At 43.1% G+C, this 19,104-nt stretch overlaps 1 protein-coding gene across 2 annotated transcripts in view; it reads right to left on the reverse strand.

The window, feature by feature from the left end:
* Positions 1-19,104, reverse strand: part of KLHL10 (kelch like family member 10) — a 239,886-nt gene that overhangs the window by 58,504 nt on the left and 162,278 nt on the right. For both annotated transcript variants that reach the window (XM_078645444.1, XM_078645443.1), the window contains exon 3: positions 12,535-13,152. In XM_078645444.1, the coding sequence (XP_078501570.1) occupies positions 12,535-13,152 (618 nt within the window). The remainder of the gene's footprint in view (positions 1-12,534; positions 13,153-19,104) is intronic.

The raw sequence follows: 19,104 nt of genomic DNA on the forward strand, positions 1-19,104 counted from the left end.
TTGATATAGCGCGTGCCAGTTTTTAAGTGCGGCTGCGAGTGAAGCGGGCTTTATGTTAATAAATAAAAGTATTTGCGGCCGTGCACATTCTAGGTATTGCGTGGCTGTGAATATTATAGGTATTGCATGGCTGTTAATAAAACGGGGGTCATGTTAATAAATAAAAGTTTTCGTCAGCCGTGCATATTATAGGTATTGCGTGGCTGAGAATATTATAGGTATTCACTCACAGCATGGTGCCCTGAAACTGCGCTTTAGATCGCGTTTAATTTTACATACACAGGCTGATCAAAATTATTTGAATCATCAACTTACCTTTGGTTAACTGTGCAGTTGTGCATTTATTTCATGAAACACAGTTTTAACCTGTCTTTTTTAAAAGCAAATAAAAGATTGAGACAGGGCTGTCTACGGGGTAACATGATTAGTCTACATCATACAGTGTGTTTGAAATATGCGTTCCAGCAGTTTATTTAAGTACTGCCTTGTGAAAAACGAACTACAGAACCACTGAGAGCTTCATAATGTCCCGCATTTAAATCAGGCCGTCATCCATAATGCTTGGTAGCAGGCTCGGCACTCTGATTACATAACGCCGGTGTCATTGAGTGAGCAAATTAAAGATGTGAATAAGTCAATGGTGCGGCTGATTGTTGTGCTGTTTGCAAGCAAGATATAAAAGAAGCGAGGGAAGTGGAGCGTGCCAGCGCTGGGTGGGGCGTAGAAATTTCAACTCTGATTTAGTGGAGGATAGTAGCATACATGCACAAACAAACCTTTTGATGTTGATTTTAATGAAAATTTGAAATATTCAGTCGATTCTTACCTCTGGTTTCACTTCATTAAATACATTTCTCCAAGTATCCATGTTCACTTCACAGGTGAGCATGTAGGTCGGGCATGAACTGTGCGACTTCTATTGCCCTGCGGGTGTCTGTATGTTCCAGCGCTTACCTTTACTTTTATTGCGTGGTGGAGCGGGGAGGCGCCTGCGAGCAGAGGGAGGAAGTTTGGCAGAGCAGCAAATGCTGCAGAGGGGAGTGTGTATTAAAGAAGCGTTGCCGCCTTAAGGGAAAGGTTGCATGTGTGCCGAGCGTGAGGGAGGAGGGGGAATTCAATGCGAAGGGCAGGGAAGCTTCTGGGAGCACACTGCGGCGTACAAAACAAAAGAAAGGCGCTGCCTGCTTCATGCCCGGGTGATACTGCCACGCATTAATGCACACTGCCCGGGTGATACTGCCATGCATTAATGCACACCGTGAGAGCCATCTCCCTCACCAACTTCGATCCCATATGGAGAGCAGCACAGGGGAAGGGCAAATTAAGTTGTGCGAGCCGGCCTAAAAGAAAAAAAAAACAAGGAAGTCGTTTCTGCATTGAAAGATACCGCCTGCAGCACAAGGTTACAGTAGTTGGTCGATGCTGCTTCCTCCAGAAATGTAAGAAAACGGAAGTGACTCACCGGCCCACCAGCCAACTAAGAGCACGTTAAGAAAAGCAATACCAGATTTCACCAATGGTACGTGAGGAAGCAAAGAGAAATGTAATTTGTGGAGTTTAACCAGTAATAGTGATTACTTAATGCCTCGTAGAGGCAGCACATGTGCTGCCCTATGCGAGACCTAAAAATGTACTTCAGTGTAAGAGAAAATACAGTGCATATCGACCTCTTCTAGTCTGGACACTCAAGTTAATTTGTTATTTATCTAGATAGCAGGCCTGCTTGCAATTAAAAATCTATATATAAATGTTGCTGATAGGGAGCCAGTCCCTGGAAGGCATGGAGCCTAGGGTGTACTGCCCTCTTTGCCCGTACCCTTGTAACTGCCCTGGATCCACCAATCAATCTATCCCAACATCTGAGAAAATTTCCTAGGTGGATTTTCCTCCACATTTAACTCTTCAACTAGAACTAAGGAAGTTTCCATTAACATGCAACTCTAAATCATTTCTATACAATGGTGATGGAACAATTTTCCGATCAGTGAACTCCTATGGATTTAGGGTGATCACCTGATATTAAGGCTAATTCTGGACAGTGACAGTAAAAATTCAGGACAAAGGGTCAAAATTCAGAACAAAAAGTCCTTTTCACGGACAAATCTGAGGACGTTGCACGATTATAAAATAGACAGTTGTCAGAAATACAAATCAAAATAGGTTCATGTTCTTTAGTTTGTATTACATACTGGAGTGTCTGGCAGACATTCACTAGTAGCTGGATAGATTTAGTGAAGTCCAAGCAGAATTTGACAGCCGACATGAGGCAGATTTCACATCTCTACCCCCATCACAATGAATGATAATGCCAGAAGCATCACTCTGAGGCTGAACATAGACTTAGAGTTCATAGGCAATAGCACTACTAGAGAGTGTGGAAAAAAGGAAAATAATGGTGAGAATAGAGAGAGGCTATATACTGAGAAGGAGAGACAGAAGGTTGGAACAGTGAGAGTGAACAGTGAGAAAAGAGGAAAGCAAGCAAGGGCCTGCCAGCTGAGAGAAAGAACAGATCGTGAAATGAGAAAAGAAGACAGCAGAGGAAGATGGAGCAGAGAAAAGAGCAAACAACAGATGCAAAACGAAGCTGAAGGTGAATGTGACAGAAAGAAAGTTGAAAATAGAAAAAAGGTGGAGATAAAAGGCGTGGTAGAGGGAGCCAATAGAAAGGATTGTAGGGGTTAGAGAATAATAGCTAGGTAGGGGTTGAGAAGGGAACAAATTGAGAAAATGGAACTGAGAGAGGAGGAGGTTGAATAGGGAGAGAACAGAGCTTATGTGAGGGTTCACTTTGTAACTTGCATGCCAGTCCTTTTAATTTCAATTCCAATGCACCATATCTTTGAAAATGTGGTGCTACTCTGCTCTTTCCCGCAACACAGCAACTTCACTTACTGCACTGTGTTGTGTGAAATGTTAGTCAGTATATCCCTCAAAGTTTTGACACAGGTGTACGCTTAAATATTTTCTTGGACCTTGTACGGTACTCTGCGGCCTTCTGGCTAGGGTTGCGCTACTGAAATAACATATACATTTGTATAGGCAGAAATTCACTGTTAAGAAAAGGCAGTTTTTCAAAGAATGAGGGAGAAATTCATCTAAGGTTTAAGTATGGAGCGAGCATTTATCTGACAGGATACAGTGTGGTACTAGAAGATTCTGGGATTAGAGCACATCTGTCATGGTATGTAGGTATTTCTAATCGTGCATTTCGTTCTCTATTAACTGGAAATGTTAGAAACTTTACAGAAACACTGATTACAATAAAATCTCTCTGTTCATAGACTATGCCTTTCTACCAGCCAGCCCAAAATGAGGTGCTGAAGTGCTTTTACCTAAGGGCCAGGGGCACTGCATAGGCTGCAGGAATGAAAGCTACACCCCTGACTGGGCTGGCCAAAGACCTCCTTCTCGAAGGAGACCAACCTCCAATGGTGCCCCTCATCCCTACATAGACCAGCTGTCATGTGTAGTTAATTTCTTTTACAGTGCTACTCAGTTCAAAACAAGGTTTATTTGCGCTAAATAGTCCTTAAACATTTAAAATGTCCATGAGAACACCACCTAAAATCACATTTCATAGTAACATTTTCCATAAAATTCACATATTTAAAATTCATTGATCCTTCCAACATTCCGTATATCGTACTCTATATCATACGAACAAGAAGATCAGTTCTATTCACATTTAAGAGTTTCTTTTACTTTACGAATGAACTTCCCCATAGCGTAAGCTGTGTCTAAACTACTCATTTCAGTTAGAAGACCTACTGCTTATACCCTGTTTTTAATACCATACTTTTTAAAAATTGGGCATAAAATCTCTTTCCGTATATCCAAAACCTTTTGACAATCCCAAAAAATATGTAGAGTATCACACGTTGTGCCCAAGGCACAGACACATTTACCCTTTCTATCAATCATTGCTCTTTTTACCCCGTTGTTAGCATAGCAAGGGTTGACACCAATTCTTAACCTTAGTAATTATCTTCTTAACTGATGACAGGGTAGTATATCCATATAAGGGAAATTACATTAATTTTGCCACGAGTTAAACATGAAGTGTAAAGATTTTTTCCCCATGAGATAGTCTTGGTCCTGGGCTCGAGAGATTTCACTCCCCAGGGTCCTGAGTTCCCTCCTGCCTACCTCAAATTGAAAAGTCGAGGGGTTCAGCTTGATCCTCAAATTCTACAAGCTTTAGTAATAGTTTCTCTTACCCCTTTTATCCATGTTAGCTCACTCTTCAATATCTCGTTTCTACACCACTGCATGATTATATGATCTTCTTCCTTGCCCTGGTACTGCCAGAATCTTAATAGTGCCATCAGTGCAATTATACCCCATGATGTCAATCCTGTTTCTAATCTCACTGCCTGGACCATTGCGGACTTGGGCAATGATAGTACATTTTTCAGACATTTTCCCTCTTCGACATGCCATCTGTTTTTACCATTCAGATATAACACTTCGGCTCTATATAGGAATTGTGGGGGTACCATGGCTGAATAAGCTTTTAAAAACGGTTATTCCGACTTTTCACCATAAACTCCATAACATTTTTTAACCCACTAACCAAAGCTAATGCCCTCAGTTTTAATGCCTCTAGATAGGTGTGCCAGTTCAGATTTTTCTCAAACACATCCCCAGCTACCTATATTCGTCCACCTTTTCCAACATCGTGGAGCCCAGAAACCAGTTGAACCTTATTTTTCTTCTTCCAAAACATAATAACCTTTGTCTTATCCATATTTACTACAAGTTTTTTAAGACTGCAGTATTCGTTAAACCTATTCATCTTTTTTTGCAGACCAATCTCTGTTTGGTCCGTTATTACGAGGTTGTCTGCATATAGTATACATGAAATATGTTTTCCGTTTATATTCCGGCTGGCTCCCCTTGCAGTGCAATCCAATTAACATCTCCCACAGTATCTCACAGTCCATAGATCAAATGCTGCACGGAAGTCCACGAAGCAGCAGAACAAACTTCCCCTTTGCTCTACAAACTTCTGCACAATGGACCAGAGCGCAAAGAAGTGGTCGACTGTGGAATGCCCCTCTTTAAACCCCCCCCCCCCCTGTTCTGGGGGCACAACCTGATATGTATCTGCCTAGTCGTTAAGTCTTTCCAAGATTATTTTGGCAAATACTTTTTCACCTATGTCCAGTAGGTTAATTAATCTATAATACCTCGGGCTGTTATATCTCCTCGTTTGTGGATGGGTCTTATGATTGCTCCTCTCCAATGTCCTGGTATATGACCTGTATTAAGTATTCCCAGGAACATTTTTTAAAAGAATTCTTCCCACCACTCTGGCCTGGTTTTTATTATTACGGCCTGGAGATTGTGTGGGCCAGCGGCTTGAGACAGGGTAAGGTTAGAATATATTTTTTTTAATATTACTAGGGGTGAAGTGTTCCTTAGTGAGCTCCCTCACACCTGACCTTAGTATGGAACTCAATCTCTCTTTTATAGGCCAATTTCCATATATTTCCCCAAAAAAAAGTACCCAATCATCTTCTGGGACAACGCAATTCAAGGACCTTAGTATTTTGCCTGAACTTTCTGGGACCACCTTCCAAAAACCTTTCAAATCTTTAGATTCTATTACAGATAATAATTTCGCACAGCAACTCTCTTTGTATGTTCTTTTTTTATTTCTAGTGTTCATGTTATATTTCATCCTTAATTTCTGAAAGTTGCCCAAAGGTTCTACCTTATAATTTCCCCTAAGTCTTCTTTCTCTTTGTCTTATGCTTGCTTTTACTTTATGACATTTTTCATCGAACCAGGTCTTCTCTTTATTCTGGGTTCTCTTTTTCCTACCATCGCCTGATGTACTAGGTTTTATTTTAACTCTTAGGCATTCCACCAGTTGGGTGATTTTATTTTCAATCAATCAATCAGCAATTTGTATAGTGCGCTACTCACCCAGTAGGGTCTTAAGGCGCTGGGGGGAGGGTCCACTACTGCTCGAAAAGCCATGTCTTGAGTTGTTTCATGAAAGAGATGGTCCTGGGTCAGCCGTAGGTGGATGGGGAGAGGGAGTTCCATGTCTTGGCCGCCAGGTAGTAGAAGGATCTCCTCCAGCGGTGGCTCTGCGAATGCGTGGTACGGCGGCGAGGGCGAGGCTGGCGATCGTAGCTGGCGGGTGGGTGTGTAGAAAGTGAGGCGGCTGTTGAGGTACTTCGGGCCCATGTCGTGGAGAGCCTTGTGTGCGTGGGTGAGGAGTCTGAACGTGATCCTCTTGTTGATGGGGAGCCAGTGCAGGTCTCTCAGGTGGGTCGTGATGTGGCTGTGGCGAGGGATGTCCAGGATGAGTCGTGCGGAGGCGTTCTGTATGCGCTGGAGTCTTTTCAGTTTGGCAGTGGTTCCCGCGTAGAGGGGGTTCCCGTAGTCCAGTCGGCTGGTGACGAGTGCCTGGGTGACTGTCTTCCTGGTTTCGGTGGGGTTCCATCGGAAGATCTTACGGAGCATGCGCAGGGTGTTGAAGCACGATGACGATACGGCGTTGACTTGTCTGGTCATCGAGAGGGAGGAGTCCAGGATGAAGCCCAGGTTTCGTGCGTGGTCCGTTGGCTTGGGGGTGGTGCCCAGGGCAGGGGGGCCACCAGGAGGTGTCCCAGGCAGAGGGCGATGATCCCAGGATGAGGACTTCCGTCTTGTCTGAGTTCAGTTTCAGGCGGCTGTTCTTCATCCACACAGCGACGTCTTTCATCCCTTCGTGTAGGCTGGCTCTGGCGGTGGCGGGGTCGTTGGTGAGGGAGAGGATCAGCTGGGTGTCGTCGGCGTAGGAGATGATGTTGAGGTTGTGTTGGCGTGCGATGGCTGCCAGGCGGCTCATGTAGACGTTGAAGAGGGTGGGGCTGAGTGAGGATCCTTGTGGTACGCCGCAGATGACTTCGGTGGCCTCGGACCTGAACGGGGGGAGGCGGACTCTCTGGGTTCTTCCGGCGTGGAACGAGATGATCCACTCCAGAGCCTTCCCTTGGATTCCCATGTTGTTGAAGCGCTGTACTAGGGTGCGGTGGCAGACAGTGTTGAACGCCGCAGAAAGGTCCAGGAGGATGAGGGCCGCTGTTTCCCCGTTGTCGAGCAGGGATCTGATGTCGTCGGTGGCTGCGATGAGGGCGGTCTCGGTGCTGTGGTTGGCTCGGAAGCCGGACTGCGAAGGGTCGAGGGATCCGGTTGTTTCGAGGAAGGCGGCGAGCTGTCTGTTGACGGTCTTCTCGATGACTTTGGCAGGAAAAGGGAGGAGCGAGATGGGGCGGAAGTTCTTGAGGTCGGTGGGGTCCGCTGTTGGTTTCTTCAGGAGGGCGATGAGCTCGGCGTTCTTCCAGCTCTCCGGGAAGGTGGCGGTGTTGAAGGAGACGTTGATGATGTCCCGGAGTTGGGGTGCGATGATGGAGTCGGCCTTGTTGAAGACGTGGTGGGGGCAGGGGTCGGTTGGTGATCCGGAGTGGATGGTGTCATACTATCCATTATCCTTCATATAAGGGATATCTTCTAATGTTTGGGTCTGCTGTACAGTGTCTAGTTTTTCAATGTGCTCCCTGAAATACGTGTTGTAAGACACCTTGGGTAATCAATATGGACAGTGCTATGCATTCCAAGTATGTAGGATAGAGTAGGTTGTAAGAGTGTGTTATAAGTAGGGCTCCCATTTTTATGGTATTTATTTTTGTGCCATTTCCGTCTGTATTTATCCATATTTATTATGAGTTTTGTAAAAAAATTAAGTTGAAACAAGTATATTTCCACCTTTATTTAACCAATAAATATGGAATCATGCTTGAATGTCTGCCAGGTTTCAGTAATATGAATACCCGCAAAAGATAAATCGAAGCACTTATATGAAAATATGCACATTTCTGTTTCAGCCTAGTGCATATTTACTGCTTGTGAGGGGTTACCGAGCCGGACGGGTCAAATACCGCGGCTGAAACACCATTGTCGACATCACAACGTACCTGACGTGGCTGCGAGGTTCCGACCGAGACAATCAGCAGTAATGCCCCCATGTCCTCTGTTTGTGCAGGGCCCGGAACTGTTCCCCAGCGAGGAGAAAGGGGGCGGGACTAACCCCGGAAGAGGACCGGAACAGGAAATAGGAATCAGGAAGGAAACGGATGAGGCGCGCGAAACCAGGAGGAAGAAGGAACGCCGAGAGGAGCAGAGCAACGAGAACGCCGAAGAAGAAGATGCGAACGGAGGAGAAGCGGGAGAAGAAGACGAGACGTGGTGCGAGGACTGGTGGTCCCCACAGGAGGTGGCTGAAGAGCGGCCGTAACTCAGGAGAGTTACGGCAGAGCCGGTGAGTGGAGAGTGCCTGGGAAGTGGGAAAGGAGGGTAGCGGAAGGTATAGGAGTGTACAGGAGGGTGGCGGGAGGTTCCTGATTTAAGGAAGGGTCACTCAGCTGTTTCTTTAACCGTATGCGACCACATAGCACTTAGCTGCTCGTACTTATTTTGTTGTTGGTGGTATATTACTGGTATTAGTCAACTGGTTCATGAACCCCCACCAAGCTTAAAACTTCTATATACCCATTGATATCGCCAATTCACTGCCTAGGTTCATGGTGCACTTTTGTCGACCTAGCCAACACTATTATTACCCCTCACAGCACCAGCCCATCTCCCCCCCCCTTCCTTATTTATGGAATATCACCTATTGGGTGTGGTGACTGTAACCTAAGTTCAGGAAAGGGAACCCTGGAAAGAACTAACGGCTACGTATTCTTCTTTTCTCTTCTGAGCCTCCCGGGGAAGGACCATACAGCTTGCCAGGCCCAATCCATTTGAACACTGAGGAGACCTGAAGACATCTGTAGAGAAGAGAAGACCGGAACCAAACAGTGGAACCCGAGACTATGTCCCTGACTCTTATTGTTGAATAAAAACCATACAACTGGAACACTATATCCAGCCTCCTCGTCTATATATCCGGCCCGCTCTCCCACACTGCTGTTTAAGCCTCTTTACTAAAATTCCTTTCTTTTTTTAACCCTGTTACCTATCAATCCACACAGTTATTGGTCTAACAGTCACAGCAAAGTGTATTTAGAATCACTCACAAACCACCCAATTTCTGTTTTTATCTGCCACCCAATTTCTGTTTTTATCTGCATTCAAAAAATAAATACAGACAAGAAAATAAATGGTTTTCTGTCTGTATTTATCTGTAAAAATCAGTCAAAGCGGAAAACAGGGAGCCTTAGTTATGAGTGTGTAAGCCAATCTATAGGAAATGTTACTTGAGACCAGGGCCACTGGAACTATGCAATTGAGCTGCTATTTTCACAAAATTATACATATTCTGCATTTGCCATATAATAATACTCCATCATCTGCCGCAAAATCTGCAGATTTTAGCTCAAATTATTCAAAACTTACTAAAACCGCAGCAACATGTTTTTCCTCACTGTGGAAGGCTTTTTTACAAACGGTGTTTGGTCACCTTTTTGTAGCTTATTGCTATATTTGAGAGTTAAACTGATACAAATGAGGTGCAACCTATGCCCAGACAGTGTTAACAAGTTAAAAAATGACAAAATAATTAAGTAATACTTTCACAAAATTTGACACATTATGTCACATAATTTGCCTTTTCTTGCCGCATAATTTACTGATCCCTGCCCCAAGTGGCAGCTACTCCGCTATGGCAGAGGAGCGTCGCCCCACTGCTTGTGAGCAGTGTAAAGTAAAGGAAATATAAAATGATAATAACTTTAAGTTATTATCATTTTATGTTTCCTTTGCGGGCAGGCGGCACTGCTTTGCTCTCAGAGCAGGGCAGGGGAGAAGTGGTTTGCCTATTCCTAAGTACACAATGATTGTTTGGTCGGCCCTCTCGGGCTTACAGCCTGCTTGGAGAACAAGCTCTGGCCCCATTACCTGGTTGAGGGTCGAAGAAGGATGCTCACAACCAACCACAAGGCTCTATTGCAGCGTTGTGATTGGTCGGGTGAGCCTGGGTGCATACAAATCACAACACTGCATTGCAGCGTTGTGATTGGTCAGTGGAGCCTGGCTGTTCTTCCTGGCTTTCTGTCCCACGAGGAGAGCAGGAGCAAGGAGCAGATATTTTTTTAGTGAGCAACCCCTTACCCTCCCCACGCCCTGCCTCGCCACACCACCTGTGAGTCATGCCGGCCGCCACTGCCTGCCCCATAAATTGACCCTTCCCCGACACATAATTCCAGAGGACCTCCTGAGGGCAATGAGGACTCAAATGTGTAGGAGTCCTATGTCTTCCATACTGGTAGGCATTATATGTTAAGAATGCTTAGCCTGAAAAAATACTAACTTGGGATTTAAAACATAACATTGGCCTTGAAGTTATTTTTACTAATTAGTAATTATTATTACCCAAAAGAACACTATTTAGCAACCTTAGAATAATGAAAGATTAGAGAAAAACAATAAGGCTGTAAACCCATGCTGCTATTTCATTCATAGCTCACTGTGCTATATTTGGATTGTATCTTTTGAAATGCACTTAACAAACGGGACTCTGTGACAAAAACAGTAACCACTGAAATTTCTACATAAAAAAAGAATTATTTGATCAGCATGTTACATATTGTGATTTGCTGGAGTCGCACTATCCTTCTGCGCTACTTTATGATAAGTCAATACTCAGACTAGGCAAAACTCAGATCTCTCAAACAAATACATTAATTTCTAGAGTTAAACTGACATTATTATTATCAGCTCAAATTGCTGGCACACAAGGGACTCAGAAGTCTGTGATTTTAACCCTGTAAGAAGTGTCAAAATGCAACCTCTCAAAGCTTAGCGCCCGGTGGGGGACATCAGCCCCTGAAGAAAATCAGAATGCCGGTCCCTAGGCTGGGGCAGGAGGAGGCCCAGCAAATGTTGTAACTACACAGAGAGGCCCATTATCATTCTGTATGGGATAATCGGCCGGCAAACAATAATAATGGGCCAATTGAAGTCTATGCCAGGTCGGGATGGGCTGCCTCAGGCGCTTGAGTTCACAGCAGGAGTGTGAGCTGGCACCTATATTGTCACAGAACTCTGAGGCTTCTTTCAGGAGGACAGAGCAGCCCGCTGCAACGTCGAGAATTACAGCCCAAAGGTGTCAGTGAAAGGGATCATCATGGACAACGGGCATGAGGCACAAATAACGGACGGTCTGTGAAATTTATGGCGGTCACCCTATATGGATTTAATAAAAATCCCTGCGTCACACAAAGAACAAATATAGCAAATGGGCCATGCTCATTCAGCAGAGAGTGGTAAGGGTGTGGCACGTAGCCGTTAGTAATTTTGGAGCACAATGTCGCAAATATATTATTAAAGTATGGTGCGGCAGCACACTGTCATTTATAGACAGAACACTTTCCACTAAAATGGCCATACAATTCATACTGTCATGCCGTTTTATTGATACAACTATATAGCTTATAAATAATATGTGGAAATTGAGTTTGAGCAAATATTCATCATTTGGACATCACCATGTAAAGCAAAGTGTATTGATTTAATGTAATTGTATTAAAAAAAAATTTAATCACACTTCATAATTATAAAAAAAATGTGCTTCATATCTTCTTTCCTAACTGCTGTTCTATGCTGTACAATTTGTGCAATTAATTTACAAGTATTTAAATGTTGTTGTGTGTTAGGAAAAAAACTTACATCCTACAGTCTTTTCTTTCAAACTCTGTGTGCCCCAGCAAGATTGACAGATAGTTCACTTTACAAAATACTTTACCTATGCAGGCAGAGATTGAAAAGTAAATATCAATCTCCATGCTAAAAGAATAAGCAGCAATTTGTCAGAAAACGTGGCCTGACATTTGACCTCTGTCGTTGAATGCACCGCAAATGTGACAAGAAAAAAGGATGTAAAGGCTCATTCACTTTCTGAACTCTAGCAGGGTCAATTTGGGGATTCTGCAGCATCCCCTGCAGCCTATAATAAGATCAAACAAAACTTTTAAAATGTTATATTCACGATTATTCCAGGACACTTGAGCACAGGGTCTCTACACCAGCTAGGGTGCCCATTTTCTATTAGGCAGAACGTGCATCAGGGACCCGCAATCATGTAACATGTAGTAAGGACCTAAGCCAGGCCATACTGGAATTATGCCTTTCTGTGACAGCTACATATAATTATAGATTTACCACATAATCTGTCAACTGCTGCATCATCTGCAGAGTATAATAAAAAAATATTGTTTCTTATCTCACACGTAAAAAAAATAGTAAAAAGCCAGCAGCGCGTATTGCCGCACAGTTGAGGCCATTTAAAAAGCTTGACTGGTCACCTTCTAGTTACTTATGGCTGTATTTAAATATTAAACTGGCAATAATGAGATGAAACCTCATCAGCCTGGGTTAACATGTATGAAAATGTCAAAATAATGAACTAATGCTGTCATAAAATGTACTGTATAATTTGTCTTTTTGCCGCATGATTTTGTTACCCTGCCGCATAATTCCAGTAGGCCTGACCTAAGGTAAGTAAATGTATCCCTGACTGCGTGGCAATCCTCTTACCTTTCCGAACAGGGTGGTTGCACTGGCATCACTCCTCTGCTCATGCATGGGCATAATTAAAGTCCACTGGTTTGTCTCCGGCTCATAACGTTCCGCTGTGTTGAGCCGCACATACCCGTCAAAGCCTCCCATGGCATAAATGAAGTTATCGAGCACCGTCACACTGACGTAGCAGCGCCTCGAGTGCATGGGCGCCACCTGATGCCAGGTCTTCTTCACGGGGTCAAAGCGCTTGACGCTGTTGAAGTAGTCCACGCTGTCGAAGCCCCCGATGATGTAGACGAAGCTCTTCAGGTAGGCCGCCCCGTGGTAGGCGCGTGGGCTCTCTTCCTCGCACGTGACGTTCACCCACCTGTCCGCGCGGGCGTCGTAGGCCTCGATGGCGTTCGTCGGGCTTCCGCCGCTCCAGCCTCCTATGGCAAAGAGGATGGCGTAAGGCAGGCGCGGCCTCGTCAGGGGGTTGCTGAAGTCGGAGCTGGACGGGCCGTTCATGTTCAGGTCGTACATGGCTTTAAGAGTGTTTATGATGACGGGTTTGCACTCCTCGTTGTCTTTCACAAAGTCGTTGATTTTGACATTGTTCATGAAATATTCCGCGTGCATCAGGGCCAGCCGAACCTGGAAGGAGCGCAACACAGTGTTAACACAGGCAGACTAGTAATTTCGTGCTATCTCACAGAGTGAGCAATGCATCCGTTTAACTAGTATAATCATTCACCACAGGTGGCACCCAATATCTTGGAGGGAGAAGGGAGTGGGAGAGAGGGGGTTCGGTAGGGGGGATGGGCGGATAAGGGGGATGACCTTCAGATTGTCCGACAATCAGGCTGGCATATGGCATATAATGTGTAAATACATAATACGACAAGCAGGGTACATGAGAGGGGCCTAAAGGACAGAGCAAATGGAGAGGAATGCGGATTGGTAGAAAGACTAGAAGAGAACAAAATGTTTTGGTAAATAACCAATATTTTTGAGGATTTTCAAAATAGAGTGAGAGAGCGTGTGTGCGTTTTTGTTTGTATGTAAACATTCAGCTGAAGTCCGACTGACATCTCACAATACCTGACCGCAAAAATGCTTTTACATATGTACAAAACACAAATTGCAATTCGATACCGAATCGCAATTTGTGTTAGCAATTCGGTATTTGAAAGGGGCGTCCATTCCAAATACCGAATTTGTATCAGATGTATGAATGTTTTGCGACCGAATTACGGTTGCAAAACATTATTATTTTACCGACTCCTTGTAGGAAGTGGTAACACATTTGCAAATGGGAAGGGGTCCCCACGGGACCTCTTCCCCATTGAGAATGGAAATCAAACTATTTTAAAGAGCACATTAAAGCAATGGGGTTGACCCAATGAATCCAAGGACCTGGGTAACAGTTTATATGAAAGCAGAGTGGTCCCCGACACAATTTCAAAATATCACTTAATGTCAATCTTATTTTTCGAGGTAAACAGATCAAATCTGTGGAGAGGAGATGTATTATTTGCAAGAAACAGTATTAGTATAACAAACCCAACACAAACAATACAAAAGGTCAATTATGCTTGATCTTTCTTTGTATAATACCAAATTTATTTACATGTTCATAAAATAAGGAAAGGAAAGAACTGCAACCAGCAGTAAGAGAAAGGGGGTGCTCAAGTGAATTGAAAAGAGAAATAGTTTGACTGGACGGGCCACCTATGGGAGCTTTGGATAGCCCCACTAGACGCTGTTTGAGTCTGCCGTATCTCGGATTAATTCGGTGGCCGTTTGGAATATAATTTCTCACGGACCCTTCAAAGCTGGGAGCTTTGGATAGCCCCACAAGACGCTGTTTGAGTCTGACGTATCGCGGATTAATTCGGTGGCCGTTTGGAATATAATTTCTCACGGACCCTTCAATCCAGGACCCCTTCCATTCATTGGGCTTCTTCCTGGTCGGATAACGGACTCCTTACTACGTCACCCTTGATTACTACGGGGAACGATACATCTGAAGGATTCACACAATCGTGCTCCCCTTTAATGTATTCATATTTTGGAATTGCACCTATAAGTCATCCATAGGTGGCCCGTCCAGTCATTTTGACGTGACCCGATCCTTTCCCCCTTTCCCTTGACCCCAGTCCTGAAGAAGACCCGCAGCAGAGGTTGTGAATTCCCCATTTTGCGCCAGGGTCAAAACGTCGACAATTACGCCCCTATCATTCTGAGGCCTATATCATCTATTCATCATTTTCCTTGCCCTTTCCCTTTTTTGTATGATTTATATGGATAGTAATGTATGGGTAGGCCTCCTTGTTTGTCCAACTGAAAAAGTGTAATTTGAGTTGTACATAATTATCTTAACTTTGTCCTTCAAACTATTTCTCTTTTCAATTCACTTGAGCACCCCCTTTCTCTTACTGCTGGTTGCAGTTCTTTCCTTTCCTTATTTTATGAACATGTAAATAAATTTGGTATTAGACAAAGAAAGATCAAGCATAATTGACCTTTTGTATTGTTTGTGTTGGGTTTGTTATACTAATACTGTTTCTTGCAAATAATACATCTCCTCTCCACAGATTTGATCTGTTTACCTCAAAAAATAAGATTTACATTAAGTGATATTTTGAAATTGTGTCAGGGACCACTCTGCTTTCATATTTTAAAGAGCAGGCAGTGGGACCACGGACCACTGCATACTCTTAAAAAATCAAACTGCAAAGTTTTCTTTTTTTCTTTTTAAACGTATCGCGTTTTCCTTTTTTGCTTCGTTACTGCCATCCTGTACCAATTCTGTGAGGAAGTAAAATTTGCACTGCTGCTGCCTGATTTGTTTGTCTCCTTTGATGTAGAAAACTGCCACTGCTGTTGTCATACTTATATTTGTCCTGTGCAGGAGGAAAGCTGCCCTATTTCTGCCCAAGTTGTACCTTTTCTATGAAAAAGGGGTGTTTCTACTGCTGAATGAAGGTGTCTCCACTGCTTATGAAGAAAAAAAGGGTATATAGAAAGCAGTGCCTGTAGTCCTTAATGAGTTCCTATCCCCAAATGAGCAGTATTTGAGCCCCAAAATATGCTGATGGGAAAGAGAAGCAAGATCAGTTGCTCTACCCTTTATTTTTAATCTTTTGGCAGGGAAATAGCAGTATAACTTTTTTTAGCTGCCCCAGACACAATTTTAATATAGGTCTTATAGTTTAACAAAAGGTAACATAAATGTTGACATATGGGACATAACCTTACCAAAACTATGAAACCCACTACGAGGAGATTGTACAACTAGTGAACAGTAGTAATCTTGAATGTTTACAGTGCTAGCTGTGAAACCCACATTGTGAAGCATGTCCTGGGGCTCATTCAGTCTCCACCTACCTTGTGAATCTCACAACACTAGCTGAGGTTGCGGCTCTATTATTTACAGTTTGAGTCATTGCCCCCGGCATCCCTCAGTCATGCCATTCCTTGACCATCTTCATTGATATTTCCACATTTCCCCACCAAAACTGTGGTTCTTAAATTTTGTATGTAGTTTTCACTGTACTTCCTTGACTGTTTCTGCCATACTAACCTAAGTCTTGATGATGATCCGATAATGAAAGCGGATTGAAACTCTGTCAACTGAATGTACAGAACTCCTACCCACCCATAATAGCAATCTGAAATAGATGGACTGCCCTTATGCTTTATATACTGTTATATCCATATTTCACAATTTGTCATCTACACTTGAATACTGAGAACGTATTTTTGCATAATTCTGCTGTTATTTGTAGATACATTGTTTTATGGACTATGTTATATTTAACATTGTTTTGGTATATACATTTGTTATGGTATTGGTTTAAATATGTGTTACTACCATAGGGACCATTATCCTTTTGGTGTACGGCAGATCAAAGTTCCACAGCGTATGCAGGTCAGTTAGGAGGTTGTGCCTTTTCAGGTCTGGTAATGGACGGTGTATTTTGTGTCTGCTTTATGTGCACAGTGTATGTGCAAGGTTGAGGCTATACCAAGAGCAGAATGTTCAGAATACATATTATTTATTTACACCACATACTTAACAGACCTAGCGATATCTAGGTGACTAACAAGTGCAACCCTGGGAGCAAACAAGAAGCATGATGATTGACATGGGGAAATCGTAAGTCAAAATTACTGATTCCTTGGGTAATTGTTCAATTCTCAATGGAGACTTTCATTACCTTTTAGAGAGACAGTAAGGGTTGCTCCTTGCAAGCTGAAGAGAATGTTCAATCCTGGGTCTAGGTGCAATTCCAGAGAATGGGCGATCTTCCTGCAATTTACATTTTGCTCAGCAGACTGTTCATAACATCATAATGTCAGCCAAACCTAGAGTTCTGCTGACAGGTACCTAATGATCTTTTGTCCCAGATACTAGTGAGAAGAGCTCTGAAGACATTTAAATCATAGTGAAGACATTTAAAATAAAGTCAATATATTGAAACTGACCATGACTTTAATAGGAAGACTGTGGACTGATTTTCTTAGACAGGATATAGGCCCCATTTTGTGGAGCCCAATATGACATAAACATAACACTGCACTCTAGTTTTAGCCATGAGTCATCAGGATTGTCTCTGAAGGAGTGTATTAATTCCCTTGTGAAAACTTGTGTATCAAGCCCCTCAGCACCTTGTGGAATGCCTTGTATACAAATGTTGTTTCTGCACTGTCTGTTTTCAAGGTCTTCATGTATGTAATTCTTCATTTTATTTTTGTAAGATTTGAACCATCTCCCACATCTGATGGTAGTCATTCTGTGTCTACCGCACCTTTTTTATTCTGTGTGGCTGTGGTTCTGTAGCATTCTGCTCTACTCCCCGGCTTCAAACTTTTGCATTTCCACATCTTGGCACAAAATTAGCGAAGCTCTCTAGTGCAAGGATTACTTCTTGTGAGTGGGCTGAATGCACATGGGGGTCAGAGTGTTTCTTCTCAGCCCACAGAGAGCACTGAGGTATCTGGGGGAAGAATAAGTAACACCCTGCTTCCTTAATAGCAAAAGGCTTGAAGTTCTGAGGGTACTTTGCCAAACTCACAGTCCTCATGGGGACATGGCCAGCAGGGTAGTAGAGTAGCTGAGTTTCGATGTGGTTCCTCTGAAACCTGACTGAAAACAGCAATCTGTGCATAATATATGCCCCAGAGAGAAGATAGGGAGTCTGGTTTGGACTTGCAGTACTCCATTGCTGCTGCTGTAGTAATACCACTGGCTATACAGAGAGTGCCATTGAGTTCAGATCCAGGCATTTGAGAAACTGGCACCCTACACATCATGTGATACAGGCAGGGCAGAGCAAGCCAGAAGTGTCACTATATGCAACATATCTGTGTAAAATGCCCGTTGGATTTACATTCTTCCAATAAGTGTTTGATTCTTGAGCTTATGATTAAGGGAATCATGTTGCCCAAATCCTCTTGCTAAAACCTTCAGCAAAACCTTGGCTAGGATGATATGCACTGTATTACAGAGAAAACGTTTTTGAGTAATTAGTTATCAAAGACGGCAGTCAGTTCTTATATAAAATAAAAGGCATTGACATTTTGGCTTTCTAAGTACAATGTCATCAGAAAACAAAATCAGTTAAAATGAGACAGCATGCCTGGCTATGATACCAAAGACAGGGGGACTGAAGGGAACTAGCATACATACATGTAAAGCACCCTAATAGTATTGCACAGTCTCCTATTAGTATGCAATTCCATTTGTTTCTGCAGAACGATAGATATGGGGTGACTTTCCAACTGGTTAATTGGCTTCCATCATAGGCTAGAGTCTAATCATGTTTGTTGAGGTGGAAGTAAGGTAAGGAAGGTGCCTTTATTAGGTGAATGTGTCAGAATTAGTGGGTTATGGTTTTGCAAGGTGAGGTCAGAGGACTGTACCAAGATTGTTTATGTACCTTCTCTTTCAGTACATATACCCATTGACCAGCTGATTTATATGTGTGTTAGGTAGCTCATTGAGCCATCTTCTGTAGGTGCTAATATTAGATGTGTGGTCAGAGTTCTTTATTTATGCATTCCGTTGTAGGAAAGGTGTGCAGTATACATTATTGCATAGTGTTGTGTGGAATGTGGTGTTTGAATATGTGCTTCCTTAAATACATTGGACATTAATTTAGTGCTTTGTTTAATGAGTGATGTGTATGTTATGGTAGTAAGTATTTGGTTACAAATGTGTTGTGAGCATGCTGATATCCAAACATGCAGCAGATTTGCGCTGTGTTGGTGTGTGTGCGATATTTTGTCTAATGTGTGTTGCCCTGATACTGACCTCCTATGCCTATGTACAGTGTAACATACCCAGATATAGCTGTGACATGGTAAGTGACACTTCACATACCCAGGTATTGCCTTTATGTTCTAGGAGTAGTCATACATTGCTATGCTGACTGGGTATTGCAGTCTTTGATTCAGCCTATATGCCACTGTACAGCTTAATGAGGCCATGAAAGATTGATATGCACAAGTATATTTATCACATACCAGAAACTGTTAAAATATACCTATGTACAGTTGTTAAGTACAGGTTCTGTCACAACAGTAAAAGTTGGTATGTAA

The sequence above is a fragment of the Lissotriton helveticus genome, chromosome 5_1, assembly GCF_964261635.1.
Source record: "Lissotriton helveticus chromosome 5_1, aLisHel1.1, whole genome shotgun sequence".
Taxonomy (NCBI): Eukaryota; Metazoa; Chordata; class Amphibia; order Caudata; family Salamandridae; genus Lissotriton; species Lissotriton helveticus.